This window comes from Chaetodon trifascialis, chromosome 12 (genome assembly GCF_039877785.1).
Source record: "Chaetodon trifascialis isolate fChaTrf1 chromosome 12, fChaTrf1.hap1, whole genome shotgun sequence".
Taxonomy (NCBI): Eukaryota; Metazoa; Chordata; class Actinopteri; order Chaetodontiformes; family Chaetodontidae; genus Chaetodon; species Chaetodon trifascialis.
The window spans coordinates 24,272,223-24,286,987 of record NC_092067.1 but is presented as its reverse complement, the minus strand read 5'-3'; the positions used below and the strand labels follow the sequence as shown (position 1 = coordinate 24,286,987).

Below are 14,765 nucleotides of genomic sequence, written 5' to 3'. Positions count from 1 at the left end.
ATTACTGTGTATGTTGCATTTTGCTGCTGTAGATGTTTAAGGTTGAGCTCATTTGAACTAATTCAATTTTCAGCAGTGCATCATATTCTATAAGATCATCGTATGTTTGTAGCGTGACCGTCCTGTCGGAGCCATGAGTTTCCAAAAAGTTTCATGAGCTCAGAAACAGCTTGTTTTCATAATCCTAGAGGCTTTTTACAGAGTTTATATAGCTGAAGTGGGAGAAGAATTTTCTCAATGCATAAAGGAAGAATTAATCCTTCACTTTATCACAAACATTCACAACATTCGTTACACTTTTATGCACTCAGAGTCCAAGTCAACTCCACTCACTTATTCATTAATTTCTATACCTGTTTTATCCTGATCAGGGTCACAATGGGATGGATGCTATCCAAGAATGCAGTGGCCAACACACACTGTAAATAGACAGATTCACACATTCACATTCACATCCACAGGCAGGCACTCCAGCTGACCTGCAAGTCTTTAGCTGAGGCAGAAACACACGAGGGTGACCGATCTGCCACACGTCAAGTGCCCAGTAAACAACATTTGGCTTTTTCCTGTCATTTCAAATCATATGAATGTAGTCCCTGTGTTGTTGTTTCCATAAAGATGGAAAATTAACTCAGATGACAAATAAGGAAATCAGTCATCTTGTGCTCACAGGAGAATCACAAGGCTGCACAGGAACTAAAATCTGGAATCAGCTGCAGAAATCTCTGTTGTAATTACTCTGCATTGTTGTGTTGTTCTTATTCATGCTAAAATGAGCTAATTAGTGCTACAAACTACAGCCGAGGCTGATGGGAATGCTGTTATTTGTCACAGATATACTAGACCAGTTAAAGTCTTGACCAGGTGATGGCGCTAGAGGAAACATCAGAGGATGATCAGAGTCAGTAGGATTATCATCCTCTGGTGACAATGAATGTCTGTACCAAAAAACTCATAAAAACCAGCAAACGTTCCAGTCACATGTGTGACACAGCTTCATGAAGGAGATATCTGTCCTGACCTGAGATTCAGTGGCCTGGCAGCGGTCAGTAACCAGAAAGAGAAATTACCATGTTGATCTTTGTCCAGCAGGCCGGTCAAGCACCTTTCAGAGTGTGTGACGGACAAACACACCTGTCTGAGGTCTCACGTTGGTTTGCTGCCCAGTGAGCTGCAATGTTATATTGATCTGAAACAGCTGTCAGATGTTTACTGTTTCATTCCCTGGAAACAAGGGCTGTCATTTGGGGGAACGTGGCCAGACAGTGACCTTTGATGTTTATCGTTCTCAGGCACACATCAAAGTCTCAGCAGTAGAAATCCACAGAAACAATAAGACCGCAACACTGTTATGTTCCAAAAATGGCCAGAGGTAATAATTATAATCATTGTTTCTGGTATCCTTTGGTTGCTGAGATGGTTGGTGTTGGTGGCTGGATTTTGGGAGACCTCATGAGCGCAGCCTAAATATCAATGAAAAGTGCTGAACCAGGAGAGCTGTACCGTAATACCTTTCAGATCTGCTGCAACAAGGTCCAAGAGCTCAGCACAAAAAAGACCAGAAGCCCTGCATGAAAAAGAGATGAATAATCTGATCCAGCCTCACGCACACCGTCCTTCAGGTGAGATTTGACATCCTCCCTCCACCTTGATCCCTTCTTTAGCTGTGGCTTGTGAGTGTCAGGCAGCTTTCGGCCGCAGGAGGCAAGTCATTCTCATATTTTTGTCCTGGAAGTACAAATTTAGCCGACGTAAACACAGCTTGTTGTTCCACAGCCGGGCTTGAAAAGGGATTCCTTCAGGGACAGACATACCTGGGGGTCACATGACCGCAAAATGACACAGCAGCTGTCTGACCACTGATGACAGGTACGCCAGCCCGGCTGACACACCGACCCACTAATAGTGTGGCTGGTAATCTGTTTGCACCAGCTCAGTGTGTGCAGACTTTCAAACGGCTGAGAGCTCTGTGTGATCCTTGAATAGATCACAAAGGGAAAGAAGTGCCTATTGTCATCGTTCGGCTCAAAATATGGGCTTATGTTCAGTGTCGGTGTCAGTTTTGCTCCCTCATGCGATGAGATGGCACGGAGTCGACCTACATGTTGCCCTGGGAAGAAACTAGTGCTTTGTGTATTTTGTTCACATCTGCATGTCTAAAAATAACAAGATTTATTTGTGACCGAGCAGCCAGAAGTCTTTTCTCCATTACACAAGCACCCAAAGTGCTGGTTGACCAGAGAAGCTAGTTTTTAATAACTTCATGACGCTGACATAGAAAACCTCAAAATAAAAGTTGTTGGGTTTTTTTGGCAAATAAGCTTAACCACTTTCTTACAAACACTTGAACTATGAAGCTCCAGCTGGCAGCTTGTTAGCTTAGCTTAGCATAAAGAATGGAACCAGGGGGAAACAGCTAGCCTGGCTTTGTCTTGAGGTAACAAAATCCAAATACCAGCACCTCTAAAGCGCACTGATTGGCTGTTATATCCACACAAAAACAATAAAAACGATATGTTGTGGTTTTATGGGGGGGTTGTGCACCAGACTATTTCCTGGCATGGTGCAGTAACTTCCTGGAGTATCTACTGGGTGTCTGGCAACTCTATGGTGATGACACAGTGTTTAAAAATTATGCATCATCTTTACATTTCCCTTGTCGCACAGCTTAAAGAAACAAGATTTAACATGTTAATTAAAGAGCTTTGAAGGTGCTCCGAGGTGGATGTTACCTCCGGGCTGAGCCATGCTAGCTGTTTACCCCTGTTTACAGTCTTTGTGCTAAGCTAAGCTAAATGCCTCCTGGCTGTAGCTTCATATCTAATGGAAAGACAACTCAAATTCTAATGAATTTCCCAAAATGTGAGCCTGAAGCCTTCGGATCTCCTGAAAGTGGCTCTTTTTGCCCTTTTTGTAGCTCAGCCTCATATAAATATTATACACAAAGTACGGCCCTGCATTAGGAATGACACACCCACGCTGTTCCTTATGGGTAAGCACAGATTAAGCCTTGAATCTTGTGTTCTCATAGTAAATAGAAATGTTTTTACATGACCTTTTAAAAGTTGTTTAGACATTTCAAAGAGCACTTCAGGAAGGCCAAATAAGACAGGAACCATCTGTTTTGGTGCATTTTGAGAATTTGCTTGCCTTATGTTTTAGTTCATCACCTCATATTTACATTGAGGCTAAAATGTTTCATGTATTTGAATTTGAAGGAATGAAAAGGCAGAGTATCAACACATCTGCAATGAAAATCTCTCACGTCATTTTAGTGGATTCGGCCAAATTTTTGACATTTGTTTTTGAGTGTTTGTGCTGTGTGTGCTCGAGGGAGATGAAGAGGGTGGTGCACATCTTTGTTTTCCAGCTTTCAGAGCGCTGCAGGGATTAAAAATCGTAATATTTTTGGTGCTATAAAGATCAGCTATCAGATCAAAACACTTCATCTGTGATATGGTATAGAAGTCAGATTGAGCTGCAGCACACAAACCAATGTTCATGCGTGTCTTGTATTATTCATCAGACAATGAAAAGCCAAGACACCGAGGGTCAAACTCAGCTGAGAGCAGCCTTTTATAGTCCACTGTGCATCCAGGTACAGCCAAAAGAAAGGCATTAGCCATGTGCTCACTGAGCCAGTGTTTACTGCTTTCTATGAATGCGGGCTCTCATCGATGCAGCCTGTAATTACAGCTGTGATTCTCTTCTGTTGACATAGGTGGACAAATGCAAGTCATCCAAATGTGTGATTTCTACACAATTCACCTTTGTTCACTGCCAGGATCTATTGCAACAGGCGCCTTGGTAAACAGCTTTAGGCAATAACGTCCATCTCTCCGTTCAAAGATGTTGAAAGCATTCACCTTTTATTTGTGTTGCTGGCATCAGATGCACGGTCAAGTTCAGTTGATCTTTAACTGTCAAAGCAGTCTATTTGTTTGCTTAGTTTTACCACTTCAGCACTTCTCAGGCTCAGTTTATATATAGCGCAAAAAGAAACTGCAGCATGTAATTAAATGACTGTGATATTATTGGATTTGGCAAAGGTGCAGCATTTCCTCATTTAAGGTGGAACCGATTTATCGCTCTGAATTTATTACCTGAATCTCGACTGATTCTGTTTTACATAACATAACAGCGAAGTTTAATTGGTGACACAGTTTTGAGTAAGTTTGACCTCATGATATCTTCATCCCACTGACTGAAAATGACCATTTCACTGAAAGCTATGGAAAGCCACAACAACTCACTGTCCTTAAGTACAAGTTTGGCCTACTTGTACTTTACTCCACTACTTTTATTTAACAGATGAAGTTACTTGTTACTCATATCTCAGAAGATTTGATCTTGACTAAACTACCTCACAGCCTGTAATGTAGTTAGCTCCACCTTGGCTAATGACAGTAGTAAAATGCTACTTATGCAATAAAGCCTCAGTAATAATATTCAGATTTATACTCGGGTTGCCAGCACTCTTACGTTTGATGCTCACAGTATATTTTCAACACTTCTGTACTCCTGCTTAAGTACAATTTGAAAGCAGTATTTGTAGTATTTGTACATTGTGGAATTGCTAGTTTTAATTTAAAGATCTGAATACTGTGGTGGAAGAAACCTGTGAAGCAAGTATTTAAACACCCAAACATATTTATTTGTTGTGATAAAGTAGTAAATTTACTTAAGTACAGCATTGATATACTTGAAGTATTTCTATGTTATACAGCTTTTTACATCTATTCCACTATTGTGGAGGCAAACTGTGCTGTTTACTCCAGTACATGTATTTAAAAGGCTTAATTGCTAGTTATGTTGAGATTTTTAGAGTATTACTACAAAATATAAATTAGGGCTGCAACTAACAATTGTTTTCATTGTCAAATTGATCTGTTGATTATTTTTGGCAAACAATTGATTAGTTGCTGGCCTATAAAATGTCAGGAAATGGTGAAAAATGGTGTTTCCTCAGTGTGCCTCAAATGTCTTGTTTTGTCCAAAGTTTAAAAATATCCAGTTTACTGTCACAGCAGACTAAAAAATCCCAGAAAATATTCACCTTTAAGAAGCTGGAATCAAAGAATTTTGACATTTTCTCTTTAAAAAATTGTTCAAACCAATTTATCAATTATCGAAATATTTGGCTATTAATTGAATAAGTATCAACTAATCAATTAATCCTTGCAGCTCTAATATAAATAAGCAAATACATTACTATATTAGTAATTAAAATGATTTCCAGCTGCAATATCACAGTAATGAGCGCATTAATTAATCAATAACTATAATCCAGTGATATATTTGATTCTGAAAGGGGGTGCAGAATGAGTACTTTTTTGTACTATTACTTTTAAGAGAGTATTTATACACTGTAGTATTGCTGCTTTTAAGAAGGGTCCAAACACCCACGCGCGCGCGCGCCGTGTGTGTGCGTCATGCAGGTAAACAGGTAGATTTACGGCGTCATTAACAATGACACCTTTTTTTGTGCAGAAACGCTCCGGCTTTTCTTTTATGTGGGGGGGGCGCGCGTGCGGTGGGAGGGACGCACTTGTTTTTTGACACGAGGTAAATAATGGCGAGTCACGTGACAGCGTGGGTATATTCGAGGCGGGACGTAAACAGAGCGCAGCAGAGCGGAGCTAACCGTCCACCGGAGCGGCGCTGAAACCAGCTCCAAGCTTCTCGTTTTTCACCGCCAGCCGGCTTTTTAGCTCATAAAACTATTTCTTTCCGACTTCAGCTACAGTGTTAGCTAAGTTTGGAAAGGAGAAAAGGGGAGAAACGCCGCGTCTTTTTTGTTTTTCTTGCCGTACGATGCAGTGGTAGCTGGGGTCGACCCACTTTCACGGTACAGTTCGAGAAGACAGCGGAAAAAGCGATATTCACCTGGGTATTTTTGCCATTTGGACAGCTTTAAAATGGATAACTCTGGACCTAAGAAGACGTGCTGTGGTAGGTAATTTTCATTAGCGTGCGCAATGATAAATTAACGCCCAAAAGGAGGCTTCACATCAGCGCATAAACATGGATGTGGACCCCCAGCTGTAACACTAAACCCCATGTTTTCTTTGCAGAATCTGTCCGAGACTTCTTCACTTCAGCCAAATTCCTTATTTACATGGGACATGCTCTGTCAACATGGGTAAGAGAGACACTGACACCGCTACAGTTGCATGATTGTCTATTTAAAGGACTCCGCATCATGTATTTGTGCGTGTGATGACAGACTCCGTATGTGGCTCCTCAGTGTGCAGCTCAGCGTAACACAGCGTGGATGTCTTATTGTTGTTGTGGCCGTCATTACAATGTACAATGACATGTTTTCACTGTGCAGCTCACCACACACTGCTGCTCTTTACAAATAGCTGCTGAGGGATGGATTAGACTGAGGAGGTGATAGTTTCCAGCACATGAAAGCAGAGAGTGCTCAGGTTTGAGGGGAGGTGGAGGTGTTGAGCCAAATATCAGCCCGGCCCATAAATAATCAAAATCTGGGTTTTCAGGGGGACCGAATGTGGAACTTCGCCGTGGCTGTGTTCCTGGTGGAGCTGTATGGGAACAGCCTGCTGCTCACCGCCGTGTATGGGCTGGTGGTGGCCGGCTCGGTGCTGCTGCTGGGGGCCATCATTGGGGACTGGGTGGACAGAAATCCCAGACTCAAAGGTAAAGAGGAGACACATCAAAACCATGTACAGCTGGGATTGTTTGTGTTGAATGAAATGCCAAAACTTTGCCGGTTTGAGCCTGGAAATAGACGTGGAGCGCTGGTTTATGGTGTCATGCTCTTGCTGAATATTTACCCAGAGGAATTTGGCAAAGACACTGTTCGATCAGAGCGGGGACTGTGTCCAAGCGTCTTGTTAAAGCGCTCTAATGAACCGGTTTGTCAGACAGAAATCCGTTGTCTCTGATCAGATTTCTGTCCCTAATGTCCTTCGTGGCTTTTCCACAGTGGCCCAGACTTCGCTGCTCGTCCAGAACAGTTGCGTCATCGTGTGCGGGATCCTCCTGATGGTTGTTTTCCAGTTCAAAGAACAGCTTGTGGAGCTCTACAATGGATGGATTCTGGTAAGATCCCCCCTGTGCTGTCTTTACACGCTGGCTGTTTCACGGTGATCTGACGGCGATTTTCACTGAAAACACTTTGAGCCTTTTTGCTCAAGTGCAGCGCTCTGACCCCAGCACTGGAACCCGCTGACGTTTACTGATATGAGCTCCCATCAGTATAATTTATGAGCTTTTGAGCTTTTACAGACGAGTGAAAGGAGCGTAGTTCACTCCCAGAAGACCTTTGGCTGCTCTACTAACTTAAACTGAATGTGGATTAGCTGTTATATAAATTTTTGTCTTCATAAGGTATCGCAGCATTCCTTGATTCTCATGATCTACCACGCATTATTTTCTTTCATAACAATGATTAATAACCAAACTCTGCTCGCTGTGTTACATTCATAAACGAAGCATTAGCGGTAATTACACTCGTCAACAAAGACATTTTGTGCCGGTGTTGTGCAGAGGGGCTTGTTTACACTTGTTGAGCTATGCGGCTTCATTGGAGCTCCCTCTGCAGAAAGAGGTGCACCTTCTCCTGCAGCCGAGGAGCAGATCAGACAGGTTTCCCTCCGCTGTGGGAGGTGTTGAAACACAAAAGCCTTTCTGTTTAAGGGAATGTCTGCCCTCTGCGTTTGTGGTACGCCTTTGGGTCTCCAGAGAAAGGGAGGGATTTTCGCCATGTGAGAGTGTTTAGAGGGCCGGAGTGCGTGTGGAGGTGGAGAGAGGTCGGCGAAACAGGAGATCGGGTGTCTCGTCCAAGGCTGTGTAGTCAGCAGGTTCTTCGAGGCCTGTCACATGATGCAGAGGGAGAAATGCGGCCTGGCCTGTTGCTGTCAGAGCAGCTGCGTTTCAGTTTACGTACAGACCAGCAAACAAGCCAGCCAGTGTGTTCACAAACGAGCCGTTTCTGCGTTAAAGACGCTGTCCGCCTCGTCACTGCCGCCGTGATTGAGGTCACACGTTCAGGGTCGTATTATCTGTCATGCTCTCTGAATTAAGTGTGATAGCGTGATAGATTTTTTTCCACAGGAAGTTATTTAGTTTACATAAGGTGACATGTAATCGCAGCACTTTGGCTTCACCTTTGCTTCATCAACCAGACAACTATTCAGGAAGTCTCATTTTACAGTTGGATTAGAGTTACAGAGGGTTTCTGTTCATAAAGCGGAGTCATTCTCAAATTTAAATCAGAAAATAACTCAAATTGGAGGCGTTTACTCAAATAGCGATGATGTAGAATTGATGTAAGTCTTATATATCTACGTGTAAAGGATAACATTAGCATTTTTCCTAAACAAAAGTCATGAAAATACCACAATGGTTAGTTCGTCTCAGGGTTTCCATTGGTGCTGGTCCACGTGTCTCGTGGATCTCAAAGTCCTGGACAAACAGGAGAATATTATCTGTGTTTACTGAGCTCAAAAACAGCTGATAGGCAGGCTACTTAACGAAAATCTGTGTCGTGAAGTGAATTACTTTCACCGGAGAGATAAACTGAGTTTGCCTGTTGATGAATGTTACCTGTGTGTTTTTGTTGATCTGTCTTAAGATAAAACATATATATTAAAAAAAAGATGTTATTTCGCAAACGTCTAAATACGCTCTGATCGACTTCCCTTCGGTGTTTGTGGTTCCGCCTGAAGTTTCATAAGCAGGTCACAAGCACGTAGTTTCATTAAAAACAAAAAAGCTCAGTCGTTTCCTGAAGCAGCAGGCCGCTGTAGGTCTTAGCAAACGTTACTCAAACGGGACTAAATAGTGCATTCGATGAGGGACTATTTATCGCTGCGGATTAATACACATTAGCTCAAGTACAGTCTGAGGTGTCCCGAGGTGTGCTCATGGTCATGCATGGAGTTTGATTAATAAAATCCAACAATAGCATACGAATGTAATTTTTCTTTTTCTCTTTCAGACCACCTGCTACATCCTGGTCATCACCATCGCCAACATCGCCAACCTTGCCAGCACAGCTACATCCATCACCATCCAGAGGGACTGGGTGGTGGTCGTGGCTGGTCAGGACAGCAGCAAGTTGGCAGGTCAGTGCTCCTTGCCTGCTGCAGGCTTATCGTTGAATGTAGGTCTCATGTGACACCTTATCAGGTCTGCTCTGAGGCGGACTTTGAACCCCGGATGCTGACGCACTCTGGCTTTGACCTGTAGTGTACCTGATTGTTGAAAAGTGCTTACAGGTTTGCTCACATGGTGGAAAACTTTCAATGAACTTGACAACCTTTGTCACTCCTCTGTGCTTGTTCCGTCATTTTTGTACAACCTGCCATCATACGAGTGTAAAACCTTCCTAAACATGACTGTAATAGACCTCCATTTGATCACACAAAATCAGGAAGTTAATATCGACTTACCCCTCCACAGACATGAATGCCACAGTGCGGATTATCGACCAGCTGACCAACATCCTGGCTCCCATGCTGGTTGGTCAAATAATGGCCTTTGGCTCCCATTTCATTGGCTGCGGCTTCATCTCGGGCTGGAACCTGTGCTCCATGTGCGTGGAGTACGCGCTGCTGTGGAAGGTCTACCAGAAGACGCCGGCGCTGGCCGTGAAAGCTGGCCAGAAGGAGCAGCAGCAGGAGCTCAAACAGCTCAGCCCGCAGAAAGGTAGCTACACAAAGCTTGTGCTTGATTTGTCCGATCTGAGCGTTAACGAGCATCTTGCTCATTGGTGGAGTTTGGCGAGTTTTCGCCTGCGTGATGATCCAGATTGAACTGAGCTAAATCTCGTCATGCTTCTGCCCTTTCGCAGACTTGGAGGACGGCCAGAGTCCCGAGGAGTCGTCTCAGCCATTGATGAATGAAACCTCAGTGGTGACCAAGCCCGACTCTCCCAAGCAGCGCGGCTGCTGCTACCAGGCGAGCGAACCTCTGCGCACCTTCAAGGCTGGCTGGACGGCCTACTACAACCAGAACATCTTCTTCGCCGGCATGTCCTTGGCTTTCCTCTACATGACGGTGCTGGGCTTCGACTGCATCACCACGGGCTACGCCTACACGCAGGGCCTCAACGGCTCGGTGCTCAGCCTGCTGATGGGGGCCTCCGCTGTGTCGGGCATCTGCGGCACCGTCGCCTTCACTTGGGTTCGCAAGAAGTGTGGCCTGATCCGCACAGGCTTCATTTCGGGCATGGCCCAGCTGTCCTGCCTCATGCTGTGCGTCGTCTCCGTCTTCGCTCCCGGGAGCCCCTTCGACCTCAGCGTCTCACCCTTCCAGGACCTTTACACCCACCTGATCGGAGAGAAGACGCTGCCGGAGGCCGACCACAGCCTCACCAGCGTTCTTACCGGCGGAAACGCCACCACCGCTGCCCCAGCTGAAGAGCTGCCACCTCTGCAGTCCTACATGTCCGTTAGTCTGCTGTTTGCTGGCGTCATTGCTGCTAGAGTTGGTAAGCGTATTTAATATTATTTTGTTTTGAGTGGGAGCTTCAAAGTGCAAATGATCATTGATTGCATTGAAGTTAATGGTACACAGGCTAAATTGGTTTGTTAGTGTCATTTGAAAGGAAATTACAGTGTTCATGCTTTGCTGGCATGTTTTTCTTCCTTTCAAGATTAGAATAACAAGCTGTTCCCAAATTATGACTCTTCAGGATGACTGAAGCAGGAACAAGAAGGTCCACAGGTTGAATTTTTGCATAAGACCACAATTTCACATCCGACCTCTACGGATGTGTCGTGGATATCAGAGCAATATTTGCAACCTTTGATTCCCATAATTTAACCTGATAATTCCTCCTCCAGCTACTGTAGTCTTCCATAGTTGTTTTATTGTGGCTGTAAAAGATAGCATTAGGACTAACAGCTGATTTCTGTCCTGTAGGCCTGTGGTCTTTTGACCTGACAGTGACTCAACTCATCCAGGAGAATGTGATCGAGTCGGAGCGAGGTGTGATCAACGGCGTCCAGAACTCCATGAATTACCTCTTAGACCTGCTGCACTTCATCATGGTGATTCTGGCCCCGAACCCTGAGGCCTTCGGCCTGCTGGTCATCATCTCCGTCTCCTTCGTAGCCATGGGTCACGTCATGTACTTTGCATTTGCCTTCAAGAGCCTTGGAAGCCGCCTCTTCCTCTGCTGCTCGCCGGAGCAGAAGGTGGAGACGGTGGACAGCCCCTCACTTCCTACCACCGTCTAACCGCGTTAAAGAGACTTTGTCCTGGGTACATATTTCTCAACCCTTACCCTGCATCTTATGTATCTAACATCTGTCCTTGTAGCTGGCAGAATGCTAACGCTAACGTAAACCAGAGAAAGGTAACCTAACGTGCTTTGCATAGCCATTAATAAAGCATCACTCATTAGCAGAAGGAGGTGAGTAGAAAGCTAACAGTTATAGGAGACTAATCCAGAGCAGAACTTTAGTTAAGGCAGGTTTTCTCTAACACTTTCAGTCTGGGAGTCAGGTGAGAGCCCCGTCCTCTCATCTATGGGTGCTCGCCCTTTGATACACGTGCTGTCAAACTTCTAGGCGCCTGACCCAAACGTGTGGGTCCTGTTAAAGAAATCAGGGGATAACGCACTGTAAAAGACTCTCCTCTAACAGCCTGGGTCTAGCTGCAAAGATGTCTAAAAGGTGCTTCAGCTAACTAACAGGCAAAACCAGGGAGAAGTCTTGCAGGGAAGCAGGCACTGAGGCTCGGATCAAAACGCAGGACGCCCTCCAGTTTTCTGACGCTTGCCTCTCAGTGACTGCGTTGGTGCTGTAGCTGTGTCTGCTAGCTTTCTCTGATAGCCTACTCTTTGGTTGTGTCAGCTTACATATTCATGTACGATGGGCGGGTTGAGGCTGTCCCCCTGCAGAAGGCGGGACGATGCTTTTTATTTAACCAAACACAAAACTGGGATCTAGTCTCTTTAATACGTGGTTATATAAGGGTTATGCAATTAACTGTATTTATTCAGGAAATGCAGACGGTGGTTTTTTTAACTGTATCATCAGTATTGTGTTGCGCGCTTGCGGTTGTGCCATAAGAAAGAAATGAGAAATCCTATGCACCCTCGTCAATATCTCTCTCAGTTACCAAAGTCAAAGTCCACATGTGGCATAAAAGGAAGTGAGGGAAAGCTGTTATCTGCCTGAAGCATTCCAAATCTCTATTTTTACATCAGGTGACAGTAGCTGTGTAGGTTCACTAATGCTTTCATACACCCTGAGAATATCTGAATATTTCTAACCCACTCTGAGATTGTACTTAAATTGTGTTTTCCTGGTAGTTTACATTAATAGTGTTATTTTGTCACCTTTTGATCTTCATGTTCTCGAGTAATTTTTCAATCGTGATTGTTGTTACACCGGCACTTTAAGTGATTGACGTCTGTCATTACACCGAACGCGTGATCAGGCATTTGATCGATATTTTTGCACATGGCTGAAGTCCTGACTCACCCCTCCCTGCAAAAAACCCTCTCCTGCTCGTTCTTGCTTAAAATGCTGATGGTCTCCTTGTGTGTTTGGGCGCTGCGGGGGGATTGTGGTTAGAAAAGGCACATATTTTATTACTCAGCACCACATGTTGAGGAAAATCTGTACCAGCGCTTGTGAAAACGTCTGAATACCCCACGATTTTACCCCAGATGCCCGTTAGACAGAGAGCTTGGTCAGCAGCTCTTACCTGATTTCAGTTCACCGCTTCAGACTGCCAGCAGGCTCTGGACCGGGACTGAGTCTTCAGCAGAGGTGGAGACGTTAAAGATCTGATTATTTTGACATCTTTGGCGTCAGTAGAAGTTAAAGCATGCTACTTTCCCCTTGAGCTGATTTTTTTAGTTTAAAATCACAGACATTTGGAACGTAGCTTTGCTTTAAAGTGAGGCTGTGCAGCTTTTTCTGAACTGTGGCCACTGCACAACACCACGATGAATACTAAACTTATATAGTCATAAATGAAGCAAACTGGCTGAGCTGTAATGTCAGCAACACGGAACCTGAAGTTTGCAAACATAAGCTAACGTTAGCCGTCATAAAATACTGGTCACAGCAGACCCAGTGAGGCTGTAGCAGCAAAACCTGAGTGCATTGAACTGAGCAGGGCTGTGTTTTATTGCTTTGGCTTTCATAATCTCACTTGTAAAGTCTACCCAGAAGAAGTAACTAACGTAGCTCTAACTCGCTCCTTTCCTCTCATCCGATCAGTCATTTCTGTCGCCTTATTGTAAATTAGCCTTGACAGCTGTTAAACGCACACATGTGGCTACATCCAGACGGTAACTCGCCGCACCCCACCCATGAAAAACTGGGCCAGTCTAGCCAGGATTTTGGTAAGGGAGGAAGTAGTGTTTAGGTTGGACACAGACTTCGCTCCACCAGGTGTAGGAGAACAGAAGGCCACTTTTTAGCTGCACATTCCCCTGAAAGCTGGTGGAGGAACGGCGGTGGGTCGGGGCGTCCGCAGGTGTGACGTGAGGTGCACGCTCACAGGGAACGGAGCCTCATTTTCATGTTCCACTCGGGTTTAACGTGACCTCAAACCAGTCTGGGCACGAGAACAAAACCAGCTCTTAAAACGGTCGGTCGGTCGGTCTGCTGATTCAGGAATATCACACATGGCCATAACTCTATATTTTTAATGTAAATAACATTAGCTGTCAGTCAGTATAAACTTACTTAAATATACAATTGGAAAAGGCAAAAAAAAAAGTTGTGTTTACCGTTGCCATGCTGTTTTTTTTTTTTACGTGTTTTTATATACCTAGTGTTAACATTTTGTGTCAAATTGAGGTTTCTTAAAGATTTTTTAAATTTGTGTATAAAGTACAATTACTGCATTTCATTTGAGTACATCTGTATCATACCGCTTTAATCTGACTATATATCTCTCTGTATATACAGTATATATATATCAGTGTTATATATATAGTTATAGTTCAGTAGACGAAAAGCATTAAATCATTAAGAAATCATCCGTTTTTATGTAATAATCGCACTCCACTGAATAGAAGAATGTTGGTACTGCTTGTATTGCATGAGGTCTCCTAAATAAAGAAAACCTTCACAATTGCCTGTTCAGTCTTGCGTGTGTGTGTGTGTGTGTTATGTTAGCAGGGTTTCTTGGTCTTGGCTGCTGATGTGTGAGGTCACATACCACAGCAGAGTTAGCTGCTAAGTTCCCTCCCAGAATCCCTTTCTTCCAGGCAGCCAGGGTTAAACTGAGTGACTTTAAGCTGAGCTGGATGATCCGGACTTGCAGGCCTGCGGAAAAGACAAAGAGCGACCTGGTTTTTCTGCAACAAAAGGGCTCGGCCCGGGGCCCGTTTGTGGGCTTTGACTCGGCATTTTACGGCCACGCTAACACTTAATGTATTTATGGATTTAATTACTGATATGCCTTTAATAAAACCATGTTTATTACAGTCATACCAGGAGCTAGTGCCACTTTAAGAGGTTTACGTAACACCAAATACCAGCGCACCGCTAAGCACAGACACAGCTAATGAATACACAATAGTTCCTTTCTGAGCAATTAATTGCTGGCCAAATGTTTTATCACATTTTAACAGCTCCTGTTCTGATTTTGTACCCGTAAAGGTCAAACACCAGCATAACGGTGCACAGGACATTACATTTAGCCTGATGGATGCTTCTGATAGCGCTGAGTCGACGCTTTAAGCAGATCTGACCTGCAGCACAGACTCCTGTCTTCAAATGATTCAGACTTTATTCTGATTTATCGTTTAATCTGCATGTTAG

General features: G+C 44.1%; 1 protein-coding gene across 1 annotated transcript; it reads left to right on the top strand.

Annotated features, from left to right (window-relative positions):
* Positions 1–5,627: 5,627 nt before the first annotated feature.
* On the top strand, positions 5,628–14,075 carry slc40a1 (solute carrier family 40 member 1). Its single transcript, XM_070975650.1, has 8 exons — positions 5,628–5,952; positions 6,075–6,142; positions 6,504–6,663; positions 6,953–7,068; positions 8,969–9,095; positions 9,433–9,678; positions 9,824–10,462; positions 10,897–14,075. Exons 1-8 carry the CDS (start codon positions 5,919–5,921, stop codon positions 11,211–11,213), a joined length of 1,707 nt encoding a protein of 568 aa, XP_070831751.1. The 5' UTR covers positions 5,628–5,918; the 3' UTR covers positions 11,214–14,075.
* The last annotated feature ends 690 nt before the right edge of the window (positions 14,076–14,765 follow it).

Coding starts and splice junctions, on each gene's coding strand:
- slc40a1 (XM_070975650.1), top strand. CDS start 5,919: ATGGATAACTCTGGACCTAAGAAGACGTGCTGTG. Junction 6,143..6,503: donor GACATGCTCTGTCAACATGG/GTAAGAGAGACA, acceptor CTGGGTTTTCAG/GGGGACCGAATGTGGAACTT. Junction 6,664..6,952: donor CAGAAATCCCAGACTCAAAG/GTAAAGAGGAGA, acceptor GCTTTTCCACAG/TGGCCCAGACTTCGCTGCTC.